This window comes from Papio anubis, chromosome 7, assembly GCF_008728515.1.
Source record: "Papio anubis isolate 15944 chromosome 7, Panubis1.0, whole genome shotgun sequence".
Lineage (NCBI taxonomy): Eukaryota > Metazoa > Chordata > Mammalia > Primates > Cercopithecidae > Papio > Papio anubis.
In genome coordinates this window covers 39,237,661-39,264,124 of record NC_044982.1, presented here as the reverse complement: position 1 = coordinate 39,264,124, position 26,464 = coordinate 39,237,661, and the positions used below count along the sequence as shown (strand labels likewise).

Below are 26,464 nucleotides of genomic sequence, written 5' to 3'. Positions count from 1 at the left end.
TCTCTAAATGCCCATTTTTCATAGAAAAGCTATGTATGTATTTTTCATATATGTGATTAAGTTCTCCGACAGAGTCCATGACTTCTGTAATGTATAATATTTATGCAGGCTTGTTTTCTAAAGCAAAACAATATTCTCTGAATGTACAAAGTTTGGCCACCATCCCCACTTTAAGATGAAGTATGTCTTAATGACAGAGATACTTGAAATGTTGCTTGAAAACTACAAAACTTTATATGGGACTCTAATAGCCAGAAACAAATGTCAGCTTTTACTAATTCCAAAGAAGTTAAGAGAGAACCGCATAAGAAGAGAGTTTTATTCAACATTATGGCATGGCCAGTGTAATTGTTCCAACAAAGGGAACCTACTTTGGTGCCCGAGGAAATGGCTGTTTGTGATGCTGGGGAAAAGTCAAGATGCTGACGCCTAATGGCTGTTCTAGCCTTTCCAGGTTTGTAACATGAAGATGAGGAAGGAAATGGCATCATTGCTGTTTGTAATCTGAGGAACTCTTCAGCATTCACTCTCCAAAGCAGTACGAAACTTACAAAGAAGTCAAAAGTCTTAACACACTCCCATTCTCCAGGAATTCCTGTCTGTGTCATCTGGTAGGAGGGAGGAATCCTGGTTCCCTCAGGTCCTTGTCATGTTAGCTTTTTGATAGCTTCAATCCACTCAGCTCGCTCAGCCTTGCTGCTGGCCTGAATGTAATAGTGTGTGTCATCCTTAGTAATCACTTTGAAGAGGTTTCCCTGGACATTCCCTTTAACCCCTAGGCAGAAAAAAGAGGGCGGGGGGATCAGTGATTGAATAGCCATGTTTGCTTTCAGCTTGAACCAGCAGAAAGTCAACTGAGACATGGACAAAAACATACAATGACGTATTTATTAAAAGGTATACAGTTAGAGAATCCTATCAGATGAGGTCCCCTTTTCCTCCCATTCCCTGTCCCTCACCAGTGCCCTAAGGCCTGTCAATGGTTATGTCTGGATATTCCTGGAAGCCCTCTTGCCTGCTCCTATGCTCAAGATGGTAGCATGCTATAGATCTACCATTTCATTTACACCAAAGAATCCAGTATGTTTATGTTAAAAGCAAGCACAGAATTTGGAGTTTGATCTCAAATTGTTTCACTTATTGGAACCCCAGTTTCCACAGCCAGAAGATGGGAATAATATCTTCTTACTATGGCTGGCTATTGTGAAATTCCTGTTACGATATATATTAAGGTATGTTGTTAACCCTAAAGCATTGTGTAAGCCTCAGCTATTATTTTTAGGTGGAAGCTTACAGGCCATCAGCATAGAAACTGAGGGGAAAGATTAATAACATAAGGATTACTTAGTTGCATTCTTAAAACGCCAAGAACATACCCTTTGTTCAATTCTGAAAATCGCTTCAAAACTCACACCACTCTGTCTCATTGAGAAAGCCTTGCTCAGCTTCCAAAGCTGTCGTTTCATTAGTGGGACGTTACTGAGGTGCAGGAGGGAGGCCCCTGAGATCTTCAGGCCAGGGCTGAAGTTGCACCTTACCAGTGGGAACGCCATTATCCTCCAGAGCAGACACGAGTGAACCACGAAGAGAAAACCCACCCACTGGCCTGTTCTCTTCCTGCAGAGGAAAGGAGACCCAATTAGGAATTTGTGAATGCACAAAAGGGAAGAGTTGCACTCCCCTTACAACTCAGGCCAGCTAAAGAAGTCAGTGCAAAATCATTTCTAATAGAAGATGAAGCTGAACTTGGACATCACATGGCCAAAGCTGTATGCACCAGTAAGGAAGCTTGGGCCTCTGTTTCACTGCAGGCAGCAGAAGTGCCCACCAATGTTGTAGTTACCAAGTCTCGCAGACTTGCAAATTTGCTTTTCATTCCTGGAGATGTCTCAAACAGAGCCTCTGATCCAACATGCTACACAGGAAAACATTCACTGGCTTCCTTAACCCTTGTGTGCATCTTACAAAGCAATCAGAAATATATATTTATAGTAATCATTTCTTTTTTTTTCTTTTTTGAGACAGAGTCTCACTCTGTCTTCCAGGCTGGAGTGCAGTGGCACAGTCTCGGCTCACTGCAACGTCTGCCTCCCAGGTTCAAGTGATTCTCCTGCCTCAGCCTCCCGAGGAATCGGGATTACAAGCACACGCCACCACACCTGGCTAATTTTGTATTTTTAGTAGAGGCAGGGGTTCATCATGTTGGCCAGGCTGGTCTCGAACTCCTGACCTCAAGTGATCTGCCCTCCTCAGCCTCCCAAAGTGCTGGGATTACAGACATGAGCCACCGCACCCAGCCATAGTCATCATCTCTGCAAAGTTGATAGATTCCTGCACATAGGACATCGTTACACAAGTCTAGCATGTGCCTAGCATGAAACTTCGTGTGATACAAAACTGTGATTGGTGGTGTCCCTGGATGATTTAGGGCAATTTTACACACCACGTGCCTTGGGCCCCAGGAGCCCTTCAATTAATCAATAATCAACTTCATACTGCATGTTGGGCCCAGCAAGAGGTAGGGCAAAAAATAAAATGGTTAAATAAAATACTGGAAATATTTGTACTATTAAATGCTAATGGGAGGAAAGTTCAGAGAAGGAAGGGATCTGCCCCAGCCTGGAGGGTTCAAGGGCAGTCTCAGGGAGGACAGGAGACTTGAATTGGGCCTGGATAGGAGAGTAGGTCCCCGGGCAGGAGAGGGGCATTCAGCCCAAACAGGAGGAGGAGTGGGAGTAAAGTGGGGAACAAATTAATTGCAGAATGCCTTTGAGATGGTTCCTTATCTTGTACCTGCAGCCCAGAAACTTGGCAATTCTTTTATTTCCTTTGCACACTTGCTTTGAGTAATCTCTTCTGCACTGTTTCCATCTATGTACATATGTGAGCATTTGTGCGTGTGTACATATATATGTATATACGTATATTTACATGTATATGTACTTATAGATAGGTGTGTACAGGCACATATGTGTGTATGTACATTTTCTGTTTCCTATTTTAAAAGCTGAGACAGCAGACTCATCAGGGGCACAAAGAAAGTAGGTTAGGCTAGACCATGGTGAGAGTTAAATACAAAACTAAAGTGTTTTTTCATTTGTTTATTTCTTCCTTGCTTCAAACAGGATTTGAGGTAGCCAGGAAGGAAGGATTTTGAACTCCATCCTGTAGCCAGGCCACCATGACCCACAGAAAGGTCAACTGGAGCTTTTTGGAGGCTCCTCCTGCCACATCCCTTGCCCTGGGCCCTCCTGTGGCCTGGCTGGGTCCAGGCAGGGGTTCCTGATTGAAGCTCAGTGAGGAAGGAACTGCCCACTCTTCACTATTTCAACAAAAACTAATGAAAGTCATACATTGCCCAAGACAAGGCTGAACTGCTAACTAAAGGGCCCTTTTTATTTGCTTTTGACTGGAATTAGATCCACTCAGCATGTGGTAATACCTAGTATCAGAAACAGAAAAATGGTTTTTTTAATTTGCCATCAAAGTTTTTTAAAAAGCAAATTAGTAAATTATGGCTTAAATATTATACGGTGACAGAAACTTTTCAAAACATAGGTGGGGAAAAGTGGAGGGACGCAGAATTAATGGGGTCTCTGAATGGAAAGTGTGGAGAGGCTAGGAAGTGCCAGTAGGAGACTCTGTCAGCCTACCTCATCCTCCCTACTCACAAAGCAGGCTTTGGGGAAGACCAAAAGATGCTTTTCCTCTGAAAATGATAAAGATGGGCCTCCCAGGGGAAAGTGGGGGATTAGGCATAGAAGAAACCACTCAAGAAAAAGGCACCTATGTGATGACAGGGCAGAGCAGCTTGGACTGTGGAAGGAAAGGCAAAGTGCAGCAGAAGCAGGTGCCAGGGGAAGACAGGATGTCCAGCCAGCTGCCCGCCGTGCCAGGAGAGGAGTGTCTGGGGGCATCACAACACGGGACCAGCACGGAGCCAGCATGCGCACTCACTTTGGAAGGGTCGTAGTAATGCAGGAAAGCTGGATCCTTCCTCAGAACAAAGCGGCGCACCTTCCAGTTTTTCCTCTTGTGCCCCTGAGGCAAAGAAATGGTTCCAAGTTCATTGGTGATAGTTGCATGTCCCTCTCTCCTGCATCTATGCATGTAACGGCAAACCCCCAACAAGCCAGCCTGCTCCAATGGGACTACGTTCTAAAACCAGTCCGCAGGAAACCTAAGGATATGACATCTCACAGACCTCCCTGCCAACACCCCCACTCAATGACACTTTAGCAAAAACGCCATCACCTTAAGTCGGCAGAGCCAAAGAGAATCCATGCAGAAGGAAAAGGGACACACACCACTCAGGGCATAAAGGAGGACAAGGAGGCAGGAGGTGTCAGCTGGGCTGGGAGCACACAGGTAAACTTGAGCCCAAGGACACCAGCTAAGGGCCACATCAGTCCAAAAACAAACCTTCAGCTGCACGTATATTTGTCAGTCTACACATGTGCCTACATGTGCAGTAAAACCACTTTCACATTGTGCTTTAGGAAAAAAGCAAGTAATGATCAATTATATGATAAAACCTAAATGTGTAAGAAGCTGACATGTGCATGTGTGTGTGTGTGCGCGCATGTCTGTGTGCATTTGTGTGACTTTCTTTGGCCTCACTGACTGGGAGGGCTAAGGTTAGATCACAAACCTTAGCCCTCCTAGTCAGGAACACCCTCAGAGTCCCTCCCACATCCTCCTCAAGCTCCCCTAGGGGCCTCTTTTCCTTCCCTTGGGAAGGACTCCTATCAGGCCCAGCAGAAGCAGGGCCTTGGCGCAGACAGGCAGTGGTGGGGATGATAAGAATCTAAGAGCAGATGAGGATTCTGTATGCAAGAAGCAGGTGACAGCAACAGCACATGCTCCGAGTAATGATGGGAGTGGCGCCAAGCCATGTACGTGCCCTCTGTGCGGACACACACATTCACATGGTATACAACATGTGCACAAACACGAAGGCCGTGCAAAATGTCTGCTTCACTTCCTGTGCCAAGGACAGGTGATTTTGTTCACAGAATACCCTTTTTGTTAGGCACAGGTAGGAATGCCACAGGACACAGCTTGCCTCTGGTTCAACACAGCTGCTCTCCCAAACACGGTTTAGGAGTAGTGCCCATGGCCAGGCTTTGAACACTGAGCCTTACCATGGAGAATCTGATCTTCAACATACCGACATGGTAGAAAAAATTGTTTTTAGCTCAGAAAGTGTATCAAGGGGGTATGCAGAATCTCACAAGGGAAGGCAGAGACCCCAGGATGCCCCAAGGAACAGAAGGCCAGCAAATGCAAAACCTCAAGCCAGTCAGCAATGCCTCCAAGACAAATATGTGAAGCTGGGCAATTCTGTAGAAGTTGTTTTTTGATGTTGTGATAATTATGTGTGTATAGTACAGTTTTCCTGAACAGCCCTTGTGTCTGGCACACGTGTGTGTGTGAGCGTGAGCATGTGCCTGTTCTTTGACTTGCTTCTGGGGGCTGGCTGGGCTCCTGCTTTCATAGATTCTGCTATAATTGGTGCCCTCCAGCAGCCTCAGCCCTTCCCTTCCTCTGTGCTCACTGCTGCCTCCCCTAAGCTTGAGAACTGTCCATCTCTCTTCCCTGCTCCAAAGCAGCCATACCTGCTTGGCCAGGTAGCCTTGTTTCACCACCATGCCACTTAACTCCACAGTGCTCAGGTTAATTTCTTCCTTGGGGCTTATCTTCTTTTTGTAGCTCTCAGCCTAGGGGGAAAGAGGGAACAAAGACTCTGCTATAGCAAATACCCAGGCCCAAGCTATGGCGGCTGTCAGAGGGGAAAGGAAATTCTTCAGGACAGAAACCTCATTCTGCATCAGGATGAAGTCGTCCCCCAAGCCCAAGGTCTTCTCCCGTGACTGTGGACCCCAGGCCCCCACTCTGTTGTATCTTCCTTAACCCTTGCCCTGGTGGCAAGAAGAACCCACTCCCCAACTTACAAAAGTATACAGGGCTGTAGAGTCATCCAGGAACTGCTCGGCCAGATCCCCAGAGCGAATGGCTCCCATGCTTCGGACACCCACCGGCCTGAGGAAGTTCTCCTCCATGAGCATGGAGGCCAGGGTCACCGCCTCCAGACGGCTGGCCACAAAGCTGTTGGAGATGAGCCAGTCCACCAGGGAGGAGCCTGGCCAAGGGCAGCACCAGTCAGGCAACAGGTAATGGACCAGCGTCCTTGGGGTGTGTGGCCAATGACCTCACTGACCTTAGCCCTCTGGGCAGCCTCAGGGCTCTACCCAAGAGCAGACTGAAGGCCATACCTGCTGCATAGAGCTGTGGCTGCACACCCACACGTGGCCATCTCAGGCCAGCCTGTTGCCCAGCAGGAAGCTCTGACCTCAATATAGGGTGGTCAAGCACACAGTTGAGCCCTGCATCACCATGTCCCAGGTTGACCGCCCAGCCCGGCCCTGGGGAACAGGCTCACCGAGGAAGGTCTTTTTGTAGGTGCTTCCCTGCTCCATGTTGGGGCTTGAACGGATTCCGGTGCTGCTATCATGCATCTTGTCCACAATGCGACTACACAGAAGGGAAGGCAAAGGAGAGGGAACCCTCGTCACGCTGGTAGGTACAAGGGAGGGTCCTAAGTCACTGCTAAGGGTATAAGGCAAGTGGCAAATGGTGTGACACACATCACAAAAAAAGGGGGTGTAGGAAAGCAGCCTTTTGCATGGCCAGAGTGATGCCATCTTGAAGTGAAGCCACTGTGATGATTGATTTTTGTTTTTTGTTTTTTGTTTGTTTTTTGAGACAGAGTCTCGCTCTGTCACCCAGTCTGGAGTGCAGTGGTGTGATCTCGGCTCACTGTGACCTCTGCCTCCCAGGTTCAAGTGATTCTCCTGCCTCAGCCTCTGGAGCAGCTGGGATTACAGGCATGTGCCACCACGCCCGGCTAATTTTTGTAGTTTTAGTAGAGACGGGGTTTCACCATGTTGACCAGGCTGATCTCGAACTCCTGACCTTAAGTGATCTGCCCGCGTCGGCCTCCCAAAGTGCTGGGATTACAGATGTGAGCCACTGTGCCTGGCCTGATGATGGATGTTTGACTCCCGCATACCACGGTGTTCCCATAGCACAACTCATCCCTCATAAAGATGTTTATCTAACCTCCCCAGCGGTCACAGGTTTCACAAGAAAGTCTGAGGCACGACTAGCTGCACATTTTCCCAAAAAAGCTTGCTATAGAAAGGATATTTTCTGGAGGACAAGTGTGGTGATTCACTGTCTCTTGGCCAGCAGAGACATCACTTCTGTTTGTAAGTCCCTATTAAATGCCTCTTTGTGAGAAACTGGATTTGTCAGCCTCTTTCTTCTGCCTCTCAGCTACCTTGTTCTTTGCAGGTAGGTCTGTTTATACCTCCTCACCACAGAGGGGGGTGTTCAGTTATGCATCAAAATTTGAGAGGCAGGATTTTCAGACATTTCTTTTCTTCTTCTTGCTTATCTAAATGTTCTAGTATTTCTATGCCAGACACATAGTGCTTTTGTAGTAAAACCAAAGCGCTGTGACTTTTAACTTACAAACAAGAGTGTATGCTGGGCACAGTGGCTCACACCTATCATCCCCGTGTTTTGGGATACTGAGGTGGAAGGATCACTTGAGCCCAGGTGGTCAAGGCTGCAGTGAGCTATGATCGAGCCACTGCACTCCAGCCTGGGCAACAGATTGAGACCCTGTCCCAAAAAAAGAAAAACAAAAAAAGCCCCAAGGATGCACAGTAGCCCACATGATTCTCTGTGATCCCCCTGCATTAAGTCCAAACCCCCTCAGCTACTTTTTGAACTATCTTTGAACCCACCTGCCTACCCACCCTTATCTGCAGCTGATCCTCCCTGCACCCACCAGTGTTCAGCAGCTCCCTAGACCCATAGGAGGTGTACAGTCAAGGTTTCAGCGCCTGGTGAGCCCAGGAATGGACTCATACATCTTTGATGGGTGTAACAGTTCTGTTGCCTGGGAGGTTGGTGGAGATTTACTGTGGTTTGAATGTTTATCCCAAAAATCACGTTGAAAATCCCCAATGTGGCAATATTGAGAGGTAATGCCTTTAAGAGGTGATTAGGTCATGGCGGCTCTGCCCTTGTGAATGGATTAATCCATTCATGGATTAACGGGTTAAATGAGTTAATGAATTATCATGGGAATGGGACTGGTGGCTTTATAAGAGGAACAGAGACTGCAGTAAGCATGTTAGCATGTTCAGCCCCCTCACTGTGTGATGCCCTGCACCACCTCAGGACTCTGCAGAGAGCTCCCACCAGCAAGAAGGCCCCCACCAGATGCAGCCCCTCAACCTTGGACTTCCCAGCCTCTATAATGATAAGAAATAAATCCCTCCTTATGAGTTACCCAATTTCAGGTATTCTGTTATAAGTAACAGAAAACAGACTAAGACAAGATTTTTAGGGAGCTGTGACAGAGGAGCCCTGAGCACCCTGGCTGAAATGGAATGGGGGTCTTGTGTCATGGAGGTGTGCAGAGGTGGCAGAAGCCACAAGAGATCCCACAGAAATGGGGCAGGTAGGTAGGGCCACTCCCAAGCAGAGAAAATCATATACACAGGACAGGAACAGCTGAAGGCCCTGAAGCACTGTGGTAGCACCAGCCAGGCTATGAAGCAAGCACAGAGCCCCTCCAAGGGGCAGGGTGCCCTGCCCACCAAACACAGGCAGGAAAGGCTGCCACAGAGCCCGGCAAGCGGGCACTCACTGCAGGCTGATGTGCGGGGGCAGCTTGAAGGAGTTTCTCAGGCTGTGCAGCTGCTGGACCTTCCCCGGCTGCCCTGCGTGAATAGCCCCGGTTATCTCAAAGGCCCAGGCATCCCGCTCCTCTCGAGAACAGGCCTCCAGGAAGTACTCTGTGGATGTTTGAGTCTTCAGCTTAATGAGGAGCTGTGGGAAGAGACAGCCAGTCAGACCAGCACGCAGGCAGAGCAAGAGGACGCCAGGCAGCAAAAATGACGGGACCCCGGGAGAATCTAGATGACAGTGACTGCCAAATGCCCTGAGCCCTCAGCCACACAGCAGGTGGTCTTTAAAGATTCACTTGGACACCTCCAGTGACAGGAAGCTCACGGCCTCACATGGCAGTCTTTCCCTTGTGGACAAGGCAGTTAGTGTAGGGCCTGCTTCCTGGACATGCTAGTTGTGTTCTCTCTTCTAGAACCACACAGATGAAGAGTCACCTCCTATGACAGCCCCTACACTGAAGAGAGAAATGCCCAGGCTTCAAAGTCAGACCCATCTGAACACAAACCCCAGCTCTGCCACTTGGCTGTGGACTCCCGGGAACATTAGGAAATGACAGGATATTAATGCCTACCTCGAATGGACTGTTAGTCACGCTCCCTTCCGTCCTCTTTCCTTGTGTCTGAGCATCAAGTCTTTCACACATTTCTCATAGGATATAGTTTCAGCTCCTTCCCATCCAGGTCGCTTTGTGTTTTTTTGTTTTGTTTTGTTTTTTGTTTTTTTCTTGAGACGGAGTCTTGCTCTGTTGCCCAGGCTAGAGTGCAATGGTGCGATCTCAGCTCACTGCAACCTCCGGCTCCCAGGTTCAAGCGATTCTCCCGCCTCAGCCTAGGGAGCAGCTGGGATTACAGGCGCCCACCACCATGCCTGACTAATTGTTGTATTTTTAGTAGAGACGAGGTTTCACCATGTTGGCCAGGCTGGTCTCGAACTACTGACCTCAGGTGATCTGCCCACCTCAGCCTCCCAAAGTGCTGGGATTACAGGCGTGAGCCACCGCGCCCAAACCCATCCAGGTCACTTTGTGCTACGTGTTCTACACTTGGTCAACATTCTCATAAATACGGTGCATGGAATGGAACACACAGCTCCAGGAGAAGTCTGAGCCCACTGGCTGTGGGCAGCTGCAGGGCACTGTAGACTCACTCAGTGCTGTCAGAAGAGAATCTTTTTCATGTAGGCCACTTCTCTATCTTTTAAGTGCACATTTATGGGATTTTTTTGGATCAATTGTGGGATTGATAGGAGACTATTAATCGGGTGGTAGGTGGATCCATCACTTCTGTTGGAAAACAGAAGCATTTTATTTCATTCTGAATCTGTTTTCCAAAGGATTCTCTCCCAACTTACTTTGCTTACAAACTTAGTCAACGTCCCTCATCCAAACTAAATGGTGAATAAGACATGGCTGGGCTGGGCGCGGTGGCTAACGCCTGTAATCCCAACACTTTGGGAGGCCGAGGCGGGCGGATCACGAGGTCAGGAGTTCAAGAGCAGCCTGGCCAATGTGGTGAAACCCCATCTCTACTAAAAATACAAAAATTAGCCCGGCGTGGTGGTGGGCGTCTGTAGTCCCAGCTACTCAGGAGGCTGAGGCAGAAGAATCACTTGAACCCGGCAGGCGGAGGTTGCAGTGAGCCAAGATCGCGCCCCTGCACTCTAACCTGGGTGACGGAGAGAGACTCTGTTTCAAAAAAAAAAAAAAAAAAAAAAAAGACATGACTGGTTCGTGGTCCTAAAGAACACCACAGGCCGGGCTCAGTGGCTCACGCCTATAATCCCCAACACTTTGGGAGGCAGAGGTGGGTGGATCACTTGAGGTCGGGAGTTCAAGACCAGCCTGGCCAACATGGTGAAACCCCAACTCTACTAAAAATACAACAAGTAGCTGAGCGTGGTGCAAAACTGTGCCACTGAACTCCAGCCTGGGTGACAGAGTGAGACTCCATCTAAATAAAAACACACCCACCCACCACGGAGCTGCTCCTTCAGTAGTAGTAGCTTGACAGTGAGCTCATCACCACTGTGGAAGAACAGAGTTGTAGCCAGCTTCCTGAACCCCTGTTGTCAGCCTGCAGTTCACCATTTCAATGAGCAGAATTTTAGGACACACTATAAAATTCCATGTAAAATTCTGACACTCTTTTTACACGTTCTCTAGTTTTAAAAAGTATGTGTGTATATATTTCATGATTTGTTCTTAGGGAATCTATTGGCTCCTCTTGATCTAGCCCAAGTACTCATGAACCAGGCAGGTGACAATTTGAGAATTTTATGTAGAATTTTTTCTTTTGAGTTAGGGTCTTGCTCTGCCTCCCAGGCTAGAGTGAAGTGACATGGTCATAGCTCACTGCAGCCTTGAGTTCCTGGGCTCAAGTGATCCACTTGCCTCAGGCTTCCAAAGTGTTAAGATAACAGGCGTGAGCCACTGCACCCAGCTGTGTCTGGTCTTAAGATGCTAAAAGGAAGAGGATGCAGAGCCCATCTTTTCCCAGGCTCAGCATCCTCCAATGGTCCTGTAGCTACTCCAGCAGAAAACTACCCCTGCCTGACTTCCCACTTTTAATCAGTGACACCTCCAAGCTTGCAATGGAAATAATGGAATGACATTTCATTTGTGCAGCCTCCTAGGCTGGAATGATACTCGATGCCTCCTTTTCCCTTGTCCTCAACAGCCAGTCAGTCACCAAGTCCTGTTGACATTTCTTTCATAATGACTTCTCCTGTTCGTTCCTTCTTTTTGCTTTATTTAATGCATAGATTATTTTAATAGCTCCTTTTGTTTTTTATTTGAGAAAAATATGAATTTACAGAAGAGTACAGAGGTAAACATAACAAATGCCAGTAAACCCACCACCCAGAATTAACCATCATTAATATTTTCTTATACTTAGAAGATTCCTTAATTGACCTCATTTATCTTCAGTCTTTTTCTCTCCTGAACACGGCAAGTGTAGGAGAGTCAAAGAAGAAAAACATGATAAGAAAGAAAATGGTGAGATTCCTTTCTATGGACCTAGAAATCGTATTAGAAACTGAACTAAAACTAGTTCTTCCTTTTATTCTTTCTACACTTTTTTTTTTTTTTCTCTGAGACAGAGTTTCACTCTGTCACCCAGACTACAGTGCAGTGGCACAATCATAGCTCACTGTAGTCTTGGACTTCTGGGTTCAAGTGATCCTCCTGCCTCAGCCTCCAAAGTTGCTGGGACTACCAACACCTGCCAACATGCCCAACTAATTTTTTTTTTTAAGAGATAGGGTCTCACTATGTTGTCCAGGCAGGTCTTGGACTCCTGGGCTCAAGCTATCTTTCCATCTTGGCCTCCTGAAATGATGGCATTACAGGCATGAGCCACTGTGCCAGGCCTACATTTTTGTTTCTCTGAGATGTAGTCTCGCTGTGTTGCCCAGGCTGGTCTCAAACTCCTGGGCTTGAGTGATTCTCCCACCTCAGCCTCCTGAGCAGCTAGAATTACAGCCTTCATTTTAGTCTTTCTAAGAGAGTTTTCTTTTTTCTTTTTTTTTTTTTTCTTTTTTTTTTTTTGTTTTGAGACAGGGTCTCACTCTGTCACCTAGGCTGGAGTGTAATGGCATGATCTCAGCTCACTGCGACCGCCACCTCCTGGGTTGGAGCAATTCTCCTGCCTCAGCCTCCTGAGTAGCTGGGACTACAGGTGCCCGCCACCACACCCAGCTAATTTTTGTATTTTTAGTAGAGACAGTGTTTCACCACGTTGGCCAGGCTGGTCTTGAACTCCTGACCTCAGGTGATCCGCCAGCCTCAGCCTCCCAAAGTGCTGGAATTACAGGCATGAGCCATTGCGCCTGGCCTCTAAGAGAGTTTTCATCAGACCATGCTGTCACTCAAAATCTTCAATGGCTCTCCATTACCTCCATCTGGCCCTAACCAAACTCCTATCACTCCTTTAGTGAACATTCCCCTTTGACCACACTGGAGGCCCTTCTCCCCAGAAGCCACACCCCCCTCTCTCCATGTATACTTTTCTTACTTTTACTCGAGACATTCTACCTGTCCAGAATGACTGCCTCTCTCCTTGCTCCATCTTTGCCCACATCTCTATTCCTGAAGCTTTGCCTGACCCAGCCTGAAATATCTTTTTCCTCTTCAGGGATGAAGGGTTCTCTGCAGCTCCTGATAGCTGTGGCATCACTGGAATGCCAAATGTTTTTCAATTAACCAGTTGCTTTCCCAATAAAATGAGCAACTCTGTGAAGAAACAATCTTACCATTTTCTTCCTTGATTCCTCCATGCCTTCCAAATTTCCTGGCACATAATGGGCCCTTGATAAATAATTTATTGGGAGTGTTTTTTTTTTTTTTTTTTTTGAGGAGTCTCGTTCTGTTGTCCAGGCTGGAGTGCAGTGGCGTGATCTCGGCTCACTGCAAACTCCGCCTCCCAGGGTCAAGCAATTCTCCTGTCTCAGCCTCCCAAGTAGCTGGGATTACAGGCCACCGCAACCATGCTCAGCTAATTTTTGTATTTTTAGTAGAGATGGGGTTTCACCATGTTGGCCAGGCTGGTCTCAAACTCCTCACCTCAAGCAATCTGCCCATCTCGGCCTCTCAAAGTGTTGGGATTACAGGCGGGAGCCACCACGCCCAGCCTAGACTTTTTTAATGGTAGGGTTGAAGCCACCCCTTACTTCTGGAACACAGACCCTTCAGGGAATGAAAGCCATCATAGTGAATGAAGCCATCATAGTGAACCCCAAGATAGCAGTAATTACTCACATTTGTGTGGTGCCTGCCTCCCAGCCCACACAGTGCTCTAATACACCATGACCTTCATGGTCCTCACCACAACCATGTGAGACACTCAGGGGTAATTATTTAATCCCATTTTATAGATGAGGAACGAAGGCTCAGAGAGGTTTAGCTACTTGTCCAAGCTCACCTACCTGGTAGGTGGCGGAGCCAGGATTTGAATCCAAGTTTTTAAATTCTCACTCTGAGCTCTTCCTCCTACCCAGACCACTTTCCCAAAGAGGCCAGAGGTGGGAAGGTTGTGGAACAGAGAGGAGTTGGACAGCAGGAGCTGTCACTTACCGGTCGGTTTTCATACTCCAGGCAGGGGCAGGTGATGGTGCAGCCATCCAAGAAGATCCGGCCCTTGGGAGGGGTCACTCTCCGACCCCCCTCAAGCTTGTAGTACACCAGCGTGTTCTGCCGAAGGATGAACCATCGCGCCTTCCAGTTGTGGACAATGTGGCCCTGTGGACAGACAAGAAAGCCCTGAGGTGAGGTGGCCAAGGGGAGGGGATGGTGTTCAGGGAGGGGTGTCCGGTGGCACAAGTAACCAGACTGTGACGTGGAAGTGACTCTCCAAGGAAGACAGCAGGATTTGTGTCTGGATCTCTTTTGAGTATGTAGCAAAGACCTTTGGCACTGACCTTCTAGTTCCTATTTGGCCATTTTTCTGGTTATAAACCTTGAAAGAAACTACAAAGTAAAAAGAAGAGAAAAATCACTCACCTGTAATCCTACTGCTAGGAGACAGCCATTGCTAACCTACTGTATTTCCTTCCAGTCTTTTTTCCTTTTAGTTTTTGCCTTCTGGTTTTTTTAAAAATTAAGATTATTTTAAATATAGTTTTATTTTCTAGTTTTGTTTTTTTTTTTAATTCTTGTTTTATAGACAAGGTCTCAAAAGAGACAGGCTGGAGTACAGTGGCATGACCTCAGCTTACTGCAGCCTCCCCTTCCTGGACTCAAGTGATCCTCCCACCTCAGCTTCCCAGGTGGCTGGGACTATAGGCGTGTGCCACCACATCTGGCTAATGTTTACATTTTTGTGTAGAGACAAGGTCTCACTATGTTCCCCAGGCTGGTCTTGAAGAACTCCTGGGCTTCTGTGATCCTCTCACCTTGGCCTCCCAAAGTGCTAGGATTACATACATGAGCCACCATGCCTGGTCCCTGTTTTGTTTGGCCTTGCTGAGCATCTTCTGACACCATTAAATTTCTGTAAAACATATTTTTAATGACGATTATGTGGATACATAGTTCACATGCCAACTTCTATTGTTCGTAACTGAGGTTGTTCCATTTTTTTCACTATTCTGTAATGAATATCCTTGCATGTAAATTTTGACCTGCATCTGTTTTTTTCCTTTGGATATATTCCTAGAAAGAATATTACTAGTGAAATGATGTGGGCAATATGAGGCCATGTATAGTCTCCCAGCGCTAAGGACTCTGACAGTCTTACCTAGCCAGTTGTGGCAGGTATAAAGAAAAGGGTAGTTTAGGTGGTTCTCAGGTGGCAGGCATAAAGAGAAGGGTAGTTTAGGTGGTTCTCAGGTGGCAGTCACATAGAGAAGGGTAGTTTAGGTGGTCAGGTGGCAGTCACATAGAGAAGGTAGTTTAGGTGGTTCTCAGGTGGCAGTCACATAGAGAAGGGTAGTTTAGGTGGTTCTCAGGTGGCAGTCACATAGAGAAGGGTAGTTTAGGTGGTTCTCAGGTGGCAGGCATAAAGAGAAGGTAGTTTAGGTGGTTCTCACGTGGGTGGTAGAGCCAATGGACAGAACAGTCAGGTGAATATGGAGAGCCTATTTCTAGAACAGACCAGTGCATAGGGAAATGTCTTCTGAGGGATCAGGAAAGAATGAGTTTAGTACGCAGTCACGAAAGCACCTTCCTGATATTTCCAAAGCCCAGCTTAGGGCTAGGTTCTAACCAACAGAGGTGCTTTACCTGAATCAAAGTCCGTTGCCCCAATTTACTCATGTCCTTGCCTAGCACGGATTCATATCAAAGGCCCTTTTAGTTCTCAGTCTCTGGTGCTATGATTCTATTCCACACTCAGCACATACTAAGAGCTGTTAGAGAGTCAAAAGTTGTAGAAGGAATTGTCTGCATCGAAGTTATTTGTGCATATAACTGAGCTTTGTGAGCACTGACTTGAACCCAAACAGAATTTACTGCGACAACTAAATAAGACTTATAACACAGCTAATCTGACAAGAGTTTATTAACATGTCTCAGTGTTATTATGCTACGTGATGATCACTCTTTCCATGAGAGGGCTTGTGCAGTCCAGCGGAACTGCACATTTTTGCTGTCTTCACTTTGTTCCTTACTTACATCCATATGTAATATGGGCATTGACAGTTTTACCTTACACAAGCAGACATGTTTAAAGAAACAAAAAAGATTTGTCTTTGACTTCTCAGCTATTGGGGTTCTCTACTGCTCTGCACATAGCCCAGCCTCAGGTCCCCATTTCCTGTGACCACCAACCCCCAACTGCAGGGGTCCCGGGGCAGCACTAGCAGGACTGCTCTGGGACATCTGGGTGCTTCCGAATCCAAGGCAGTAAACTGTTGGCACCCAAGGCTGTAGCTGGAAGGGAGAGGAGAATGCAGTTAAGTTCATGGCATGTGGACTGGTGGGAGGTGGAGTAGAGGAGAGGGCAAAAGAATCTTAGGGCTGAGCACGGTGGTTCACACCTGTAATCCCAGCACTTTGGGAGGCCAAGGTAGGAGGATCACTTGAGACCAGGAGTTTGAGACTAGCCTGGGCAGCATAGTGAAATGCCATCTCTACAAGAAAAAATTAAAAATTAGCTGGGCATGGTGGCACACATCTGTAGTCCCAGCTACTTGGGAGGCTGAGGAGGGACAATCATTTAAACCCAGGAGTTTGAGGCTACAGTGAGCTATGATCACACCACAGCACTCCCACCTGGGTGACAGAGCAAGAGTCTGCCTCTTAAAAAAAAAAAAAAAAAAGTGGTATGGGATGAACTGTGTGCCTGTGTGCCTCCAAAATTCATATGTTGAATGCCTAGCCCCGGTGCCTGAGACTGGGAATGTATTTGGAGATATATTCCCTTTAAAGAGGGAATTAAATTAAAATGGGGTCATTAGGATAGGCCTTAATCCATTCTGACTAGAGTCTTTATAAGAAAAGGAGATTTAGATTGGGTGCAGTGGCTCAGGCCTGTAATCCCAGGAATTTGGGAGGCTGAGGCAGAAGGATTGCTTGAGCCCAGGAGTTTGAGGCCAGCCTGAGCAACATAGTGAGACCCCATCTCTATTAATAAAAATAAATAAATAAATAAAAATTAGCCAGACGTGGTGGCACGTGCCTGCAGTCCGAGCTACTTGGGAGGCTGAGGTAGGAGGATTGCTGGGACCCAGGAGGTTAATGCTACAGTGAACCAAGATCACGCCACTACACTCCAGCCTGGGCAACAGAGTGAGTCCCTGTCTCTAAAACAACAACAATAATAATAATTTTAAAAAGAAGAGGAGATTTGGACACACGGAGAGCTCACACAGAGGAAAGACCACTGAGGACACAGTGAGGAGGTGCCATCTGCAAGCCAAGGAGAGAGAGGCCTCAGAAGAAACCAAACTGCTGGTACCTTGATATTGGACTTCTAACATGCAGAACCATGAGAAATAAATCTCAGTTGTTTAAGTCACCTATTCTGTGATATTTAGCTATAGCAGCCCTCACAAACTAATATGACAGGGAAAGGAAGGAGACTAGTGATATAAGAGGAGAAAAGTGCAACCAACAGATACTGGGCAGAAAATATAAATACAGGCCAGTGCGGTGGCTCACGCCTGTAATCCCAACATTTTGGGAGGCCAAGGTGGGCAGATCACCCAACTCCTGAGGTCAGGAGTTAGAGAGCAGTCTGGCCAACATGGTGAAATGCTGTTTCTGCTAAAAATATAAAAATTAGCTGGGCATGGTGGCACGTGCCATAATCCCAGCTACTCAAGAGTCTGAGGCAGAAGAATCACTTGAACTCAGGAGGCGGAGGTTACAGTGAGCCAAGATGACAGTGCCACTGCACTCCAGCCTGGGTGACAGAGGAAGAGTCCATCTCAAACAACAAAAACAACAACAACAATACAGAGATGTTATACTTTCCTGGACGAAATGTTACACTTCCCAGAGTCCCTTCCACTTAAGGAAGTTTCTGTCAGTTCCACGCATGGGGCATTGATGTATTTTTTTTACTTGACATTTTTTTATTTTTAATTTTTGTGGGTACATAGCAAGTATATATATATTTATGGGGTACATGAGATGTTTTGATACAGGTATACATTGCATAATAATCACATTATGGAGAATGGGGTACCCATCCCCTCAGGCATTTATCCTTTGTGTTACAAACAATCCAATTATACTCTTTCAGTTATTTTAAAATGTACAATTAGGTTATTATTGACTATAGTCACCCTGTTGTGCTATTAAATAGTAGGTCTTTCTCATTCTTTCTAATTAATATTTTTGTACCCATTAACCATTCCCACCTCCCCTGCAGCCCCTCACCCACCCTTCCCAGCCTTTGGTAACCATCCTTCTGCTCTCTAAGTCCATGAGTTCAATTGTTTTGATTTTTGGAGCCCGCAAATAAGTGAGAACATGTGATATTTGTCTTTCTGTGCCTGGCTTATTTCATTTAACATAATGACCTCCAGTTTCATCCACATTGTTGCAAATGACAGGATCTCATTCTTTTTCATGGCTGAATAGTATTCCACTGTGTATATGTACCACGTTTTCTTTATTCATTCATGTGTTGGAGGACACAGGTTGCTTCCAATCTTGGTTATTTTAAACAGTGCTGCAACAAACATGGGTGTGCGGATAGCTTTCAATATTCTGATTTCCTTTCTTTTGGGTATATAGCCAGCAGTGGAATTGCTGGATCACATGGTAGCTCTATTTATATATTTTTTTGAGGAACCTCTAAATTGTTCTGCATAGTGGTTGTACTAATTTCCATTCTCACCAACAGTGTGTGAGGGGTTCCCTTTTCTCCACATCCTCACCAGCATTTGTGTTTGTCTGTCTTTTGGATAAAAGTTATTTTAACTGGGGTGAGATGATATCCCATTGTAGTTTTTTTGATTTGCATTTCTCTGATAATCAATAGTGTTGAGCACTTTTTCATAGACCTTTTTGCCATTTGTATGTCTTCTTTAGAGAAATATCTATTCAAATCTTTTGCTCATTTTGCACTGATGCGTGTTAGACGGCAGTCAAACATGGAAAAACAAGATATTTTGGCAAGGACAGTAGCAGAAGAGCAGATCGTTCTGATACCCAGACCCAGAGTTATCAGGGACAGGTGGCAAACAGTGTCAGCAGTGATGCTTCCAAGAGAAACATCTTCCAACAGAAATGACACCAACCTGGTACTGTGGGTGTTTTTGTCTGACTGTATGGTCCCCGGCTCTATAGCATCCCAGCCAAATATTCTCTGACCTGTCAAATATTCCCAAGTTTTTATATGTCCTCCAAGAAATCCCTTCTGTTCAAAGTCACTAGAGTGGCATGTGTTATAAGCAACTGAGAATCCTAACTGATAGCAAAGGAGAGAAGTCTGAGGAGAAAAACTGATGACAAAAGATGTACTATGTAGGCAAGAAATTCAAAGAAGCTGGTGGCCCTCATGAAAATGTTCATATCTACTTTCAGTGTTCAAAAATACCACTTTGGGGATCTCTGTTAAGTAAATAATCTAGAATATGAGACTGGGTGCAGTGGCTCGCGCCTATAATCCCAGCACTTTGGGAGGCCAAGGAGAGAGGATCGCCTGAGCCTAGGAGTTCAAGACCAGTCTGGGCCCTATAGTGAGAAGTCATCTCTACAAAAAAACACAAAATTAGCTGGGTGTGTTGGCACACTCCTGTAGTCTCAGCTACTCAAGAGGCTGAGGTGGGAGGATCACTTGAGCCTGGGAAGTCAAGGCTGTAACAAGCTGTGATTGCACTACCACACTCTAGCCTGGGCAACACAGTGAGACTGCCAAAAAAATTTTTGAAAGAAAATAATATAGATTATAGAAAAGGTTGTATGTATTGACACTTATAGAAACACTGCTGACAATAATGAAAAAATGAAAAATAATCTAAATGTATATGGTAACAATGTAGTGCCTGGTGTAGCCACAGTGCAAGCATTCCAATCCTAAGAGATGGTAGGCCACTGGCCCAGCCTTCAAGGTCAGACTCAGCAGTCTAAAGCACCAAGAATAGGTGGCAATGTCTTTGACATGATCAAAGCACTTTTACTCATATTACTTCGCATGACACCTAAAAAAAATCTAGTAGCCACACGCAGCTGTAGTCTCAGCTACTCAGGAGGCTGAGGCAGGAGGATTCCCCGAGCCTAAAAGTTCAAGTCCAGTCTGGGCAACATAATGAGACCCTAAACAAAACTAAACAACAAACCTCTAGTAGTAGTATTTTAGAAAATACTTCTAAATATTTAAAATTTCGAGCTCGGTGTGGTGATTCGCACCTGTAATCCCAGCACTTTGGGATGCTAAGATGGGAGGATCACTTGAGCCTAGGACTTCAAGACCAGCTTGGACAACATAGCAAGACCTACTCTCTACGAATAATTAAAAAATTGGTCAGGTGTGGTGACATGTACTTGTGGTCCCAGCCACTCAAGAGGCTGAGGTGGGAGGGTCATTTGAGCCTGGGAGGTCGAGGCTGCAGTAAGCTATGATCACACCACTGCACTCCATCCTGGGCAACGGAGTGAGACCCCATCTCAGAAAAAAATGTATAGTACATAAGTATTTCTAATACTTAAGTATTTCCTGTAGTTTAGAAAATTTCTGGAGGGGTACCCCAGAAATGTAAACAATGTTCACCTCTAAGGAGTAAGACTGGATACAGAGTAATAAGAATGGTGGCCAGGTACGGTGGCTCATGCCTGTAATCCCAGAACTTTGGGAGGCCAAGGCAGGTGGGTCACCTGAGGTCAGAAGTTCAAGACCACCCTGGCCAACATGGCGAAACCAAGTCTCTACTAAGAATACAAAATTAGCCAGGTGTGGTGGCAGGCACCTGTAATCCCAGCTACTCAGGAGGCTGAGGCACGAGAATTGCTTGAATCTTGGAAGTGGAGGCTGCAGTGAGCCAAGATTGCACTCCAGCATGGGTGACAGAGCGAGACTCCATCTCAAAAAGAAAAAAGAAAAAAAAAGAATAGAAACTTGTTTTCATTTTACATCCTTGAGTACTGTTTTAGTTTGTTTACTAATATGAATGCATTATTTTCATCATGAAAAATTGCATTTAAATTTAAATACACAAAAATCCTGAGGAGATGATTAGGGAAAACATTCATTCATTCATTTAATAATTAATTATTAATACTATGGCACCAAGGCAAAGATGAACAAGACTCTGTCCTAATCCAGTGGGGAAGACAGACACTTACCCCACCCAGTATGAAAAGTTCCAGGACAGATGACTGGCGTGGCCTCAGTGATCCCCACTTTCTGGTGTTCACGCCCTTGCGTAGCCTCTTTCCACATTTTACTAGGGTTCGTCTGTGTGACTAATATGGCAGAGTGATGGTATCCCAATTCTGACATTAGGTTATAAAGGTCTTCTGAGGCATCTTATTGGCATTCTCTCTCTTTCTCCCTTTGCCTCTCTCTTTCCCTCTCTCTGATTATTTGCTATGAGAAAAGCTAGCTGCCATATCCTAAGCAGCCCGATTGAGAGGTGAGGAACCAAGGCCTCCAGCCAACAGCCATGTAGATGAGCTTAGAATTGGACCCTACAGTCAGTCAAGCCTTCAGGTGACCGTCACTCTTGGCTGCAGCCTCACGAGAGACTCTGAGCCAGTCTTGCAGCTATGCTGTTACTGGATATCTGATGCTTACAAACAGTGAGATGACAAATCTTGCTGTTTTAAGAAGCTTGGCCAGATGAGGTGGCTCACGCCTCTAATCCCAGCACTTTGGTAGGCTGAGGGCGGGTAGATCACTTTAAGTCAGGAGTTTGAGACCAGACTGGCCAACATGGTGAAACCCCGTCTCTACTAAAAATTCAAAAATTAGCTAGGTGTGGTGGTGGGTGCCTGTAGTCCCAGATACTCACGAGGCTGAGGCATGAGAATCACTTGAACCCGGGAGGAGGAGGTTGCAGTGAGCCAAGATGGCGCCACTGCACTCCAGCCTCGGTGAAAGACCAAAACTCTATCTCAAAAAAAAAAAAAAAAGCTAAATTTTGGGATAATTTGTTACACAGCAATCAATAATTAATATTGGGCATGATACAAACCCCAAGGAGGAGCTCAGGAGAGGCTGAGGTGGGGTTAGGCACATTCCCAGGAGTGATACTGGGGCTCAGTCTTTCTGGTTGTGTGGAGTTAGGCAGGTCAGGAAGGCAAGGAAGGGTGAGCATAGGACCCCTGCCACTTTGAGGAAACTCCCCGTAGTTCTATATGGCTTGGACTCCATAGGGGAGGTGATGAGGACCAAGTCAGCAAGGGCTTCAGGTTCTGTGCCACAAAGTTTGATCTTCAAGGGGAGTCCTTGAAGGATTTTAAGCAGAAAGACAGCAAGCTTACGTTCTCATATTAAACAGATCACTCCAAACACAGCAGCAGAACAAAATAGCCAAAGGAAGCAGGCGCAACTGGAGTGGGGTGCTCAGCTGGAGGTTGCTGGAATAGTCCATGAACCTGGCAGGAAAGCAGCACCAGTTCCGCTCTGCAGATAAACCACACCATGCACAGAGTGGTCCAAAACCACCAGGCAAAGTGAGTCACAGGCCAATAACACAATGATACGCTGAAGAAGAACCCAGGCCTCTCTCCACCTGGACACTTGTCCCTGGGCAGAGAGTAGCCTCTCTCTTAGGTTTCTTGTCTGTAATCAGCTGGCTGGAGCCAGAGGCCAGCTGAAGCAGGGGGTGCTTGGAGTTCCCTAGATCCCTTTTGGAGGGAAGGACGAGGGGCCCATAAGCTGGAATGGCACCTCAGGGAAGGGCTTACGAGACACAAAATGTCACAGCTGGAGAGACCCTAGGAAAAAGCCTCCTCTATTCCTTAACCTTATTACTATTACATTTTTGAGACGGAGTCTTGCACTGTCGCCCGAGCTGGAGTGCAGTGGCACGATCTCAGCTCACTGCAACCTCTGCCTCCCAGATTCAAGCAATTCTCCTGCCTCAGCCTCCCGAGTAGTTGGGATTTGAGGCACCTGCCACCACACCTGGCTAATTTTTTGTATTTTTAGTAGAGATGGGGTTTCACTATTTTGGCTTAGGCTGGTCTCGAACTCCTAACCTCGTGATCTGCCTGCCTCGGCCTCCTAAAATGCTGGGACTACAGGCATAAGCCACCACACCCGGCCCCAACCTTATTTTTTAAAATTTAAAAAAAAAAATATTTTTGAGGCAGGATCTCATTTGGTTGCCCAGGCCAGAGTGCAGTGGCATGATCATAGCTCACTGCAGCCTCAAACCCCTGGGCTCAAGTGATCCTCCCACTTCAGCCTCCCAAGCAGCTGGGACTACAAGCGAGCACCACCATGCCTGGCTAATTATTTTATTTTTTGTAGAAATGAGTTCTCATTTTGTTGCCTAGGCTGTTCTCGAACTCCTGGCCTCAAGCAATCCTCCCACTTTGGCCTCCCACAGTGTTGGGATTATAGGTGTGAGCCACCACACCCAGCAGACCCCTAACTTTAAAGATAAGGAAACAGAGGCCCAGAAAGGTCTTGCCCAAGGCTCTATAACCCTGAGAAAAGCAGAGATGCCAGCTGGGCCCAGTGGTGTGTACTTGTAGTCCCAGCTACTCAGGGGAGGCTGAGGCGGGAGGATTACTTGAGCCTGGGAGGTCGAGGCTGCAGTGAGCCCTGCTGATGCCACTGTACTCCAGGTTGGGAAACAAAGTGAGATCCTGTCTAAACAAAATAAATAAATAACAGCAGGGTGTGGTGACTCACACATCTAATCTCAGCACTCTGGGAGGCCGAGGCCAGAGGATCACTTGAGCCAGGAGTTTGAGACCAACCTGGGGAACAGAATGAGACCTCATCTCTACAAAAATACAAAATAAAAATAACTCTTTGTTACAAAGCTTTTACAGAGCTTTACAGCAAAGGATAGAGCCCTACACATAAAATTTCTAGGCCAGAGCATGTTCACACTGCGATGCTATTCACAATATGAGCCCGGCAGGAACGCCTGGCAGTGCTTCTGCCTCTTCTCCCAGGAAAAGCACTGCTGCTCAAGGCTCATCCCCCACTTCCTTCCCCTGACTCCCCTGAGAGCCAGGCCCAATGAGCTCCCTGCATTTTGCCTGGAACTCTGCTTCTTTCTTGTCTGGGCGGGATTAAGAGCCAACTCTATCGTGTCCCTGCCTGTCTCTGGCTTCACCTTCACCGGTGATGACTGCTTTGCACTCTGGCTTCCAGCTCAGGCCCTGCCCCACCTCTGAGCTCTTAACTCTCCTAAGACTATGGAATTCCCCTGCCACAGCCTGCAACTTCTCCAGTGGACATAGGGACTGCTATTGCCATCTAAGAGGAAAGGGGATATGGGGGGTTGAAAAAATTGGGATTGCTCAGCAAGCTGGGACCACAACAGGGGTTCTGGGGCCACATCCTTCACCCTGCAGGGAGGGGTGTGGCTTCTGCTTGCCTCAGGGTCAGGTTCCATCCCTGGGTTTGGCTGGAATGAGCTCTAAGTATTTCAGCCAAGCCCCATCTTTTCCAAGGGCTTATGGGGACCAGACCTGTTGACTCTCCTCATTTTCTGCACCCTGGATTCCCTAACCAGGCCACTCAGAAGAGAACTCCCATCCTTCTCCTGGCGATATCCTGGGAGCTCTGTGGCTCTGCCCTTAGCCCTCCTCTGGCTCTCGGCATGGTGAAGGTGGTAGGGAATGATGGAAGGTAAACCCCAGGAACAGGAGGAGGCCCCCAAAACTCCCAAAGCTCTGTCAGGAGGATCTGTCTCCATGTTAACTCCCTCCACAGGCCTTACCAGGGCCCAGCCATCAACGGTGCCAACCAAAAGTCCCATGCCCAGCTCTCACTCTCCCTCCCACCTCCCAAGCTGCAGTTAAACAGGAGATCAGGACGATGGAAGCTCCGCATGTGTAGTCTCTCTGAGGTGCAGCCACCTCCACATGCTGCGAGAAACCGGCCTATCAGTTCAGCCACAGTGGCAAGTGGGCGTGGTGCTTTGTACTGTGCTATCCAGTCTGACCCTTGATCTGGCATCAGCTTCTACCCTCCTTGCTTACTGTTTCCAGCAAACAGCCACAGCTCTCCTGTATCGAATAACGTGCAACATCATGTGTACACATTTTGTGGGGAAAATGAAAACGATCCGAGACTTTAGGACTGATCCAGCCACGCCGGGAGGCAATGAAAGGAAGGGCCCCTCATCCCTCTTCATTCCCCTCCCAAAGCCGAAAACTCAGTAGAAGAATCAGAAAGCTCAGCCCTGGATTTATATGTCTCTTTGCTATGCCATCACGGCAGTATAAATGGTTAGTGTTAACGTCATTGTTCAAATTATGCTCCGTGTGGTGGCTCATGCTGTTATCCCAGCACTTTGGGAGACTAAGGTGGGTAGATCACTTAAACCCGGGAGTTCAAGACCTGCCTGGGAAACACGGCGAAACCCTGTCTCTACAAAAAAATACAAAAATTAGCTGGGCATAGTAGTGGACACCTGTAGTCCCAGCTACTCGGGAAGCTGAGGTGAGAGGATCACCTGAGCCTGGGAAGTCGAGGCTGTGGCGAGCCAGGATTGTGCCACTGCACTCCAGCCTGGGTGACCCCGTCTCAAAAAAAAAAAAAAAAAAAAAAGGTCAAATTAGGAAAAAATTTTGAAATAACAAACTTCCTTTTGCAACTGCTCTTTTGTTCATCTTCTACCTTAATCCCAGGCACCGAGTTTTCTGTTTGCACTCGTGCTTGCCCTGGGGGTGGTGGGGAAGGACTGAGGAGGGAAGGTCAGAACATGCAGTTCCAGTCCCAGCTATTACTGGCTCTGGAGCTCTGGGCAAGCTACTTCATCTTTCTGACTCTGTTTCCCCATCTGCAATAGAGTGATGTCAATACCCACCGTGTATGGCACTCGGGAGGCAGGAAAAGGTTTGGGTCAACCTGAGTGGGTCTGATCCCGATCCTGGCTCCACCACCCACTGCCTCCACCACCCTGAGCAAGTTCCCTAACTCCTCTGGCCTTCGTTTTTCCCCTTGATGAAAGGGGGGCAGTTAGGTACCACTGACCCCATAGGGCTGCTGAGAGGATGACAGGAGACAATGTCCAGGGCTGGCCAACAGTAAGTGCTTAAAACACATAGTAGCATTACTCCTTCTTAACAGGTTGTAAATTATAGAGCACGCCTATGTTATCTTAGTAAATTTTATTTAAATATCATACCATTCATAATATTTTAACAAGTTTTAATTAAGACACACGCTTCGGTACCCCTGCCCCGGCTCCATATTGCGCTAACCAAGTGGAATTCTCCTCCTGGCCTGTGCGCGCAGCTGCTGCTCATCCCGCGTCCTCTCGGACATGCAGCTCTGCCCATCAGGGCCACAGGCAGCCCGGTCCCACCATGGGGGATGGGGATGCGGACCAGAATATGCCCGTTCCGAGGCGCGCGTCTGGCCCCTCTCTAGGGAGCCGCGTCGGCGGGGCCCCACCCGGCCAATGTCCCGAGGCTCGTACGCGCACTCACCCTCTTGACCAGGAAGCCCTCCTTGAGCACGCCATCCTCCATGTCGCCGCCCGCACTCCAGGGCCACCCCAGGTGCGCCGTCCCCGCGCTTCGCGCTCCTCGGCACCCGCGCGGCCCGCGCAGTCAGCGCCCACGGCGCCCAGGAAGCAGCTCCGACGCGGTTGGGCGACGCCTCCCTGGCCCGTGTCC

At 47.3% G+C, this 26,464-nt stretch overlaps 1 protein-coding gene across 1 annotated transcript; it reads right to left on the bottom strand.

The window, feature by feature from the left end:
• Window positions 1–303: 303 nt before the first annotated feature.
• On the bottom strand, window positions 304–26,464 carry PLEK2 (pleckstrin 2). The gene is made up of 9 exons (XM_003901943.5): window positions 26,276–26,464; window positions 13,838–14,002; window positions 8,726–8,907; window positions 6,443–6,534; window positions 5,955–6,142; window positions 5,619–5,720; window positions 3,958–4,041; window positions 1,539–1,617; window positions 304–775 (listed from the first exon to the last, which is right to left on the bottom strand). Exons 1-9 carry the CDS (start codon window positions 26,315–26,317, stop codon window positions 648–650), a joined length of 1,062 nt encoding a protein of 353 aa, XP_003901992.1. The 5' UTR covers window positions 26,318–26,464; the 3' UTR covers window positions 304–647.

Bases quoted from the DNA above. Each gene is read 5' to 3' on its own strand.
- PLEK2 (XM_003901943.5), bottom strand. From the start codon at position 26,317: ATGGAGGATGGCGTGCTCAAGGAGGGCTTCCTGGTCAAGAGG. The intron at 6,535-8,725 runs GTGAGTGCCCGC...CCTTCTGTGTAG, and splicing joins CCCCCGCACATCAGCCTGCA to TCGCATTGTGGACAAGATGC. The intron at 776-1,538 runs GTAAGGTGCAAC...TTTTCTGCCTAG, and splicing joins GGATAATGGCGTTCCCACTG to GGGTTAAAGGGAATGTCCAG.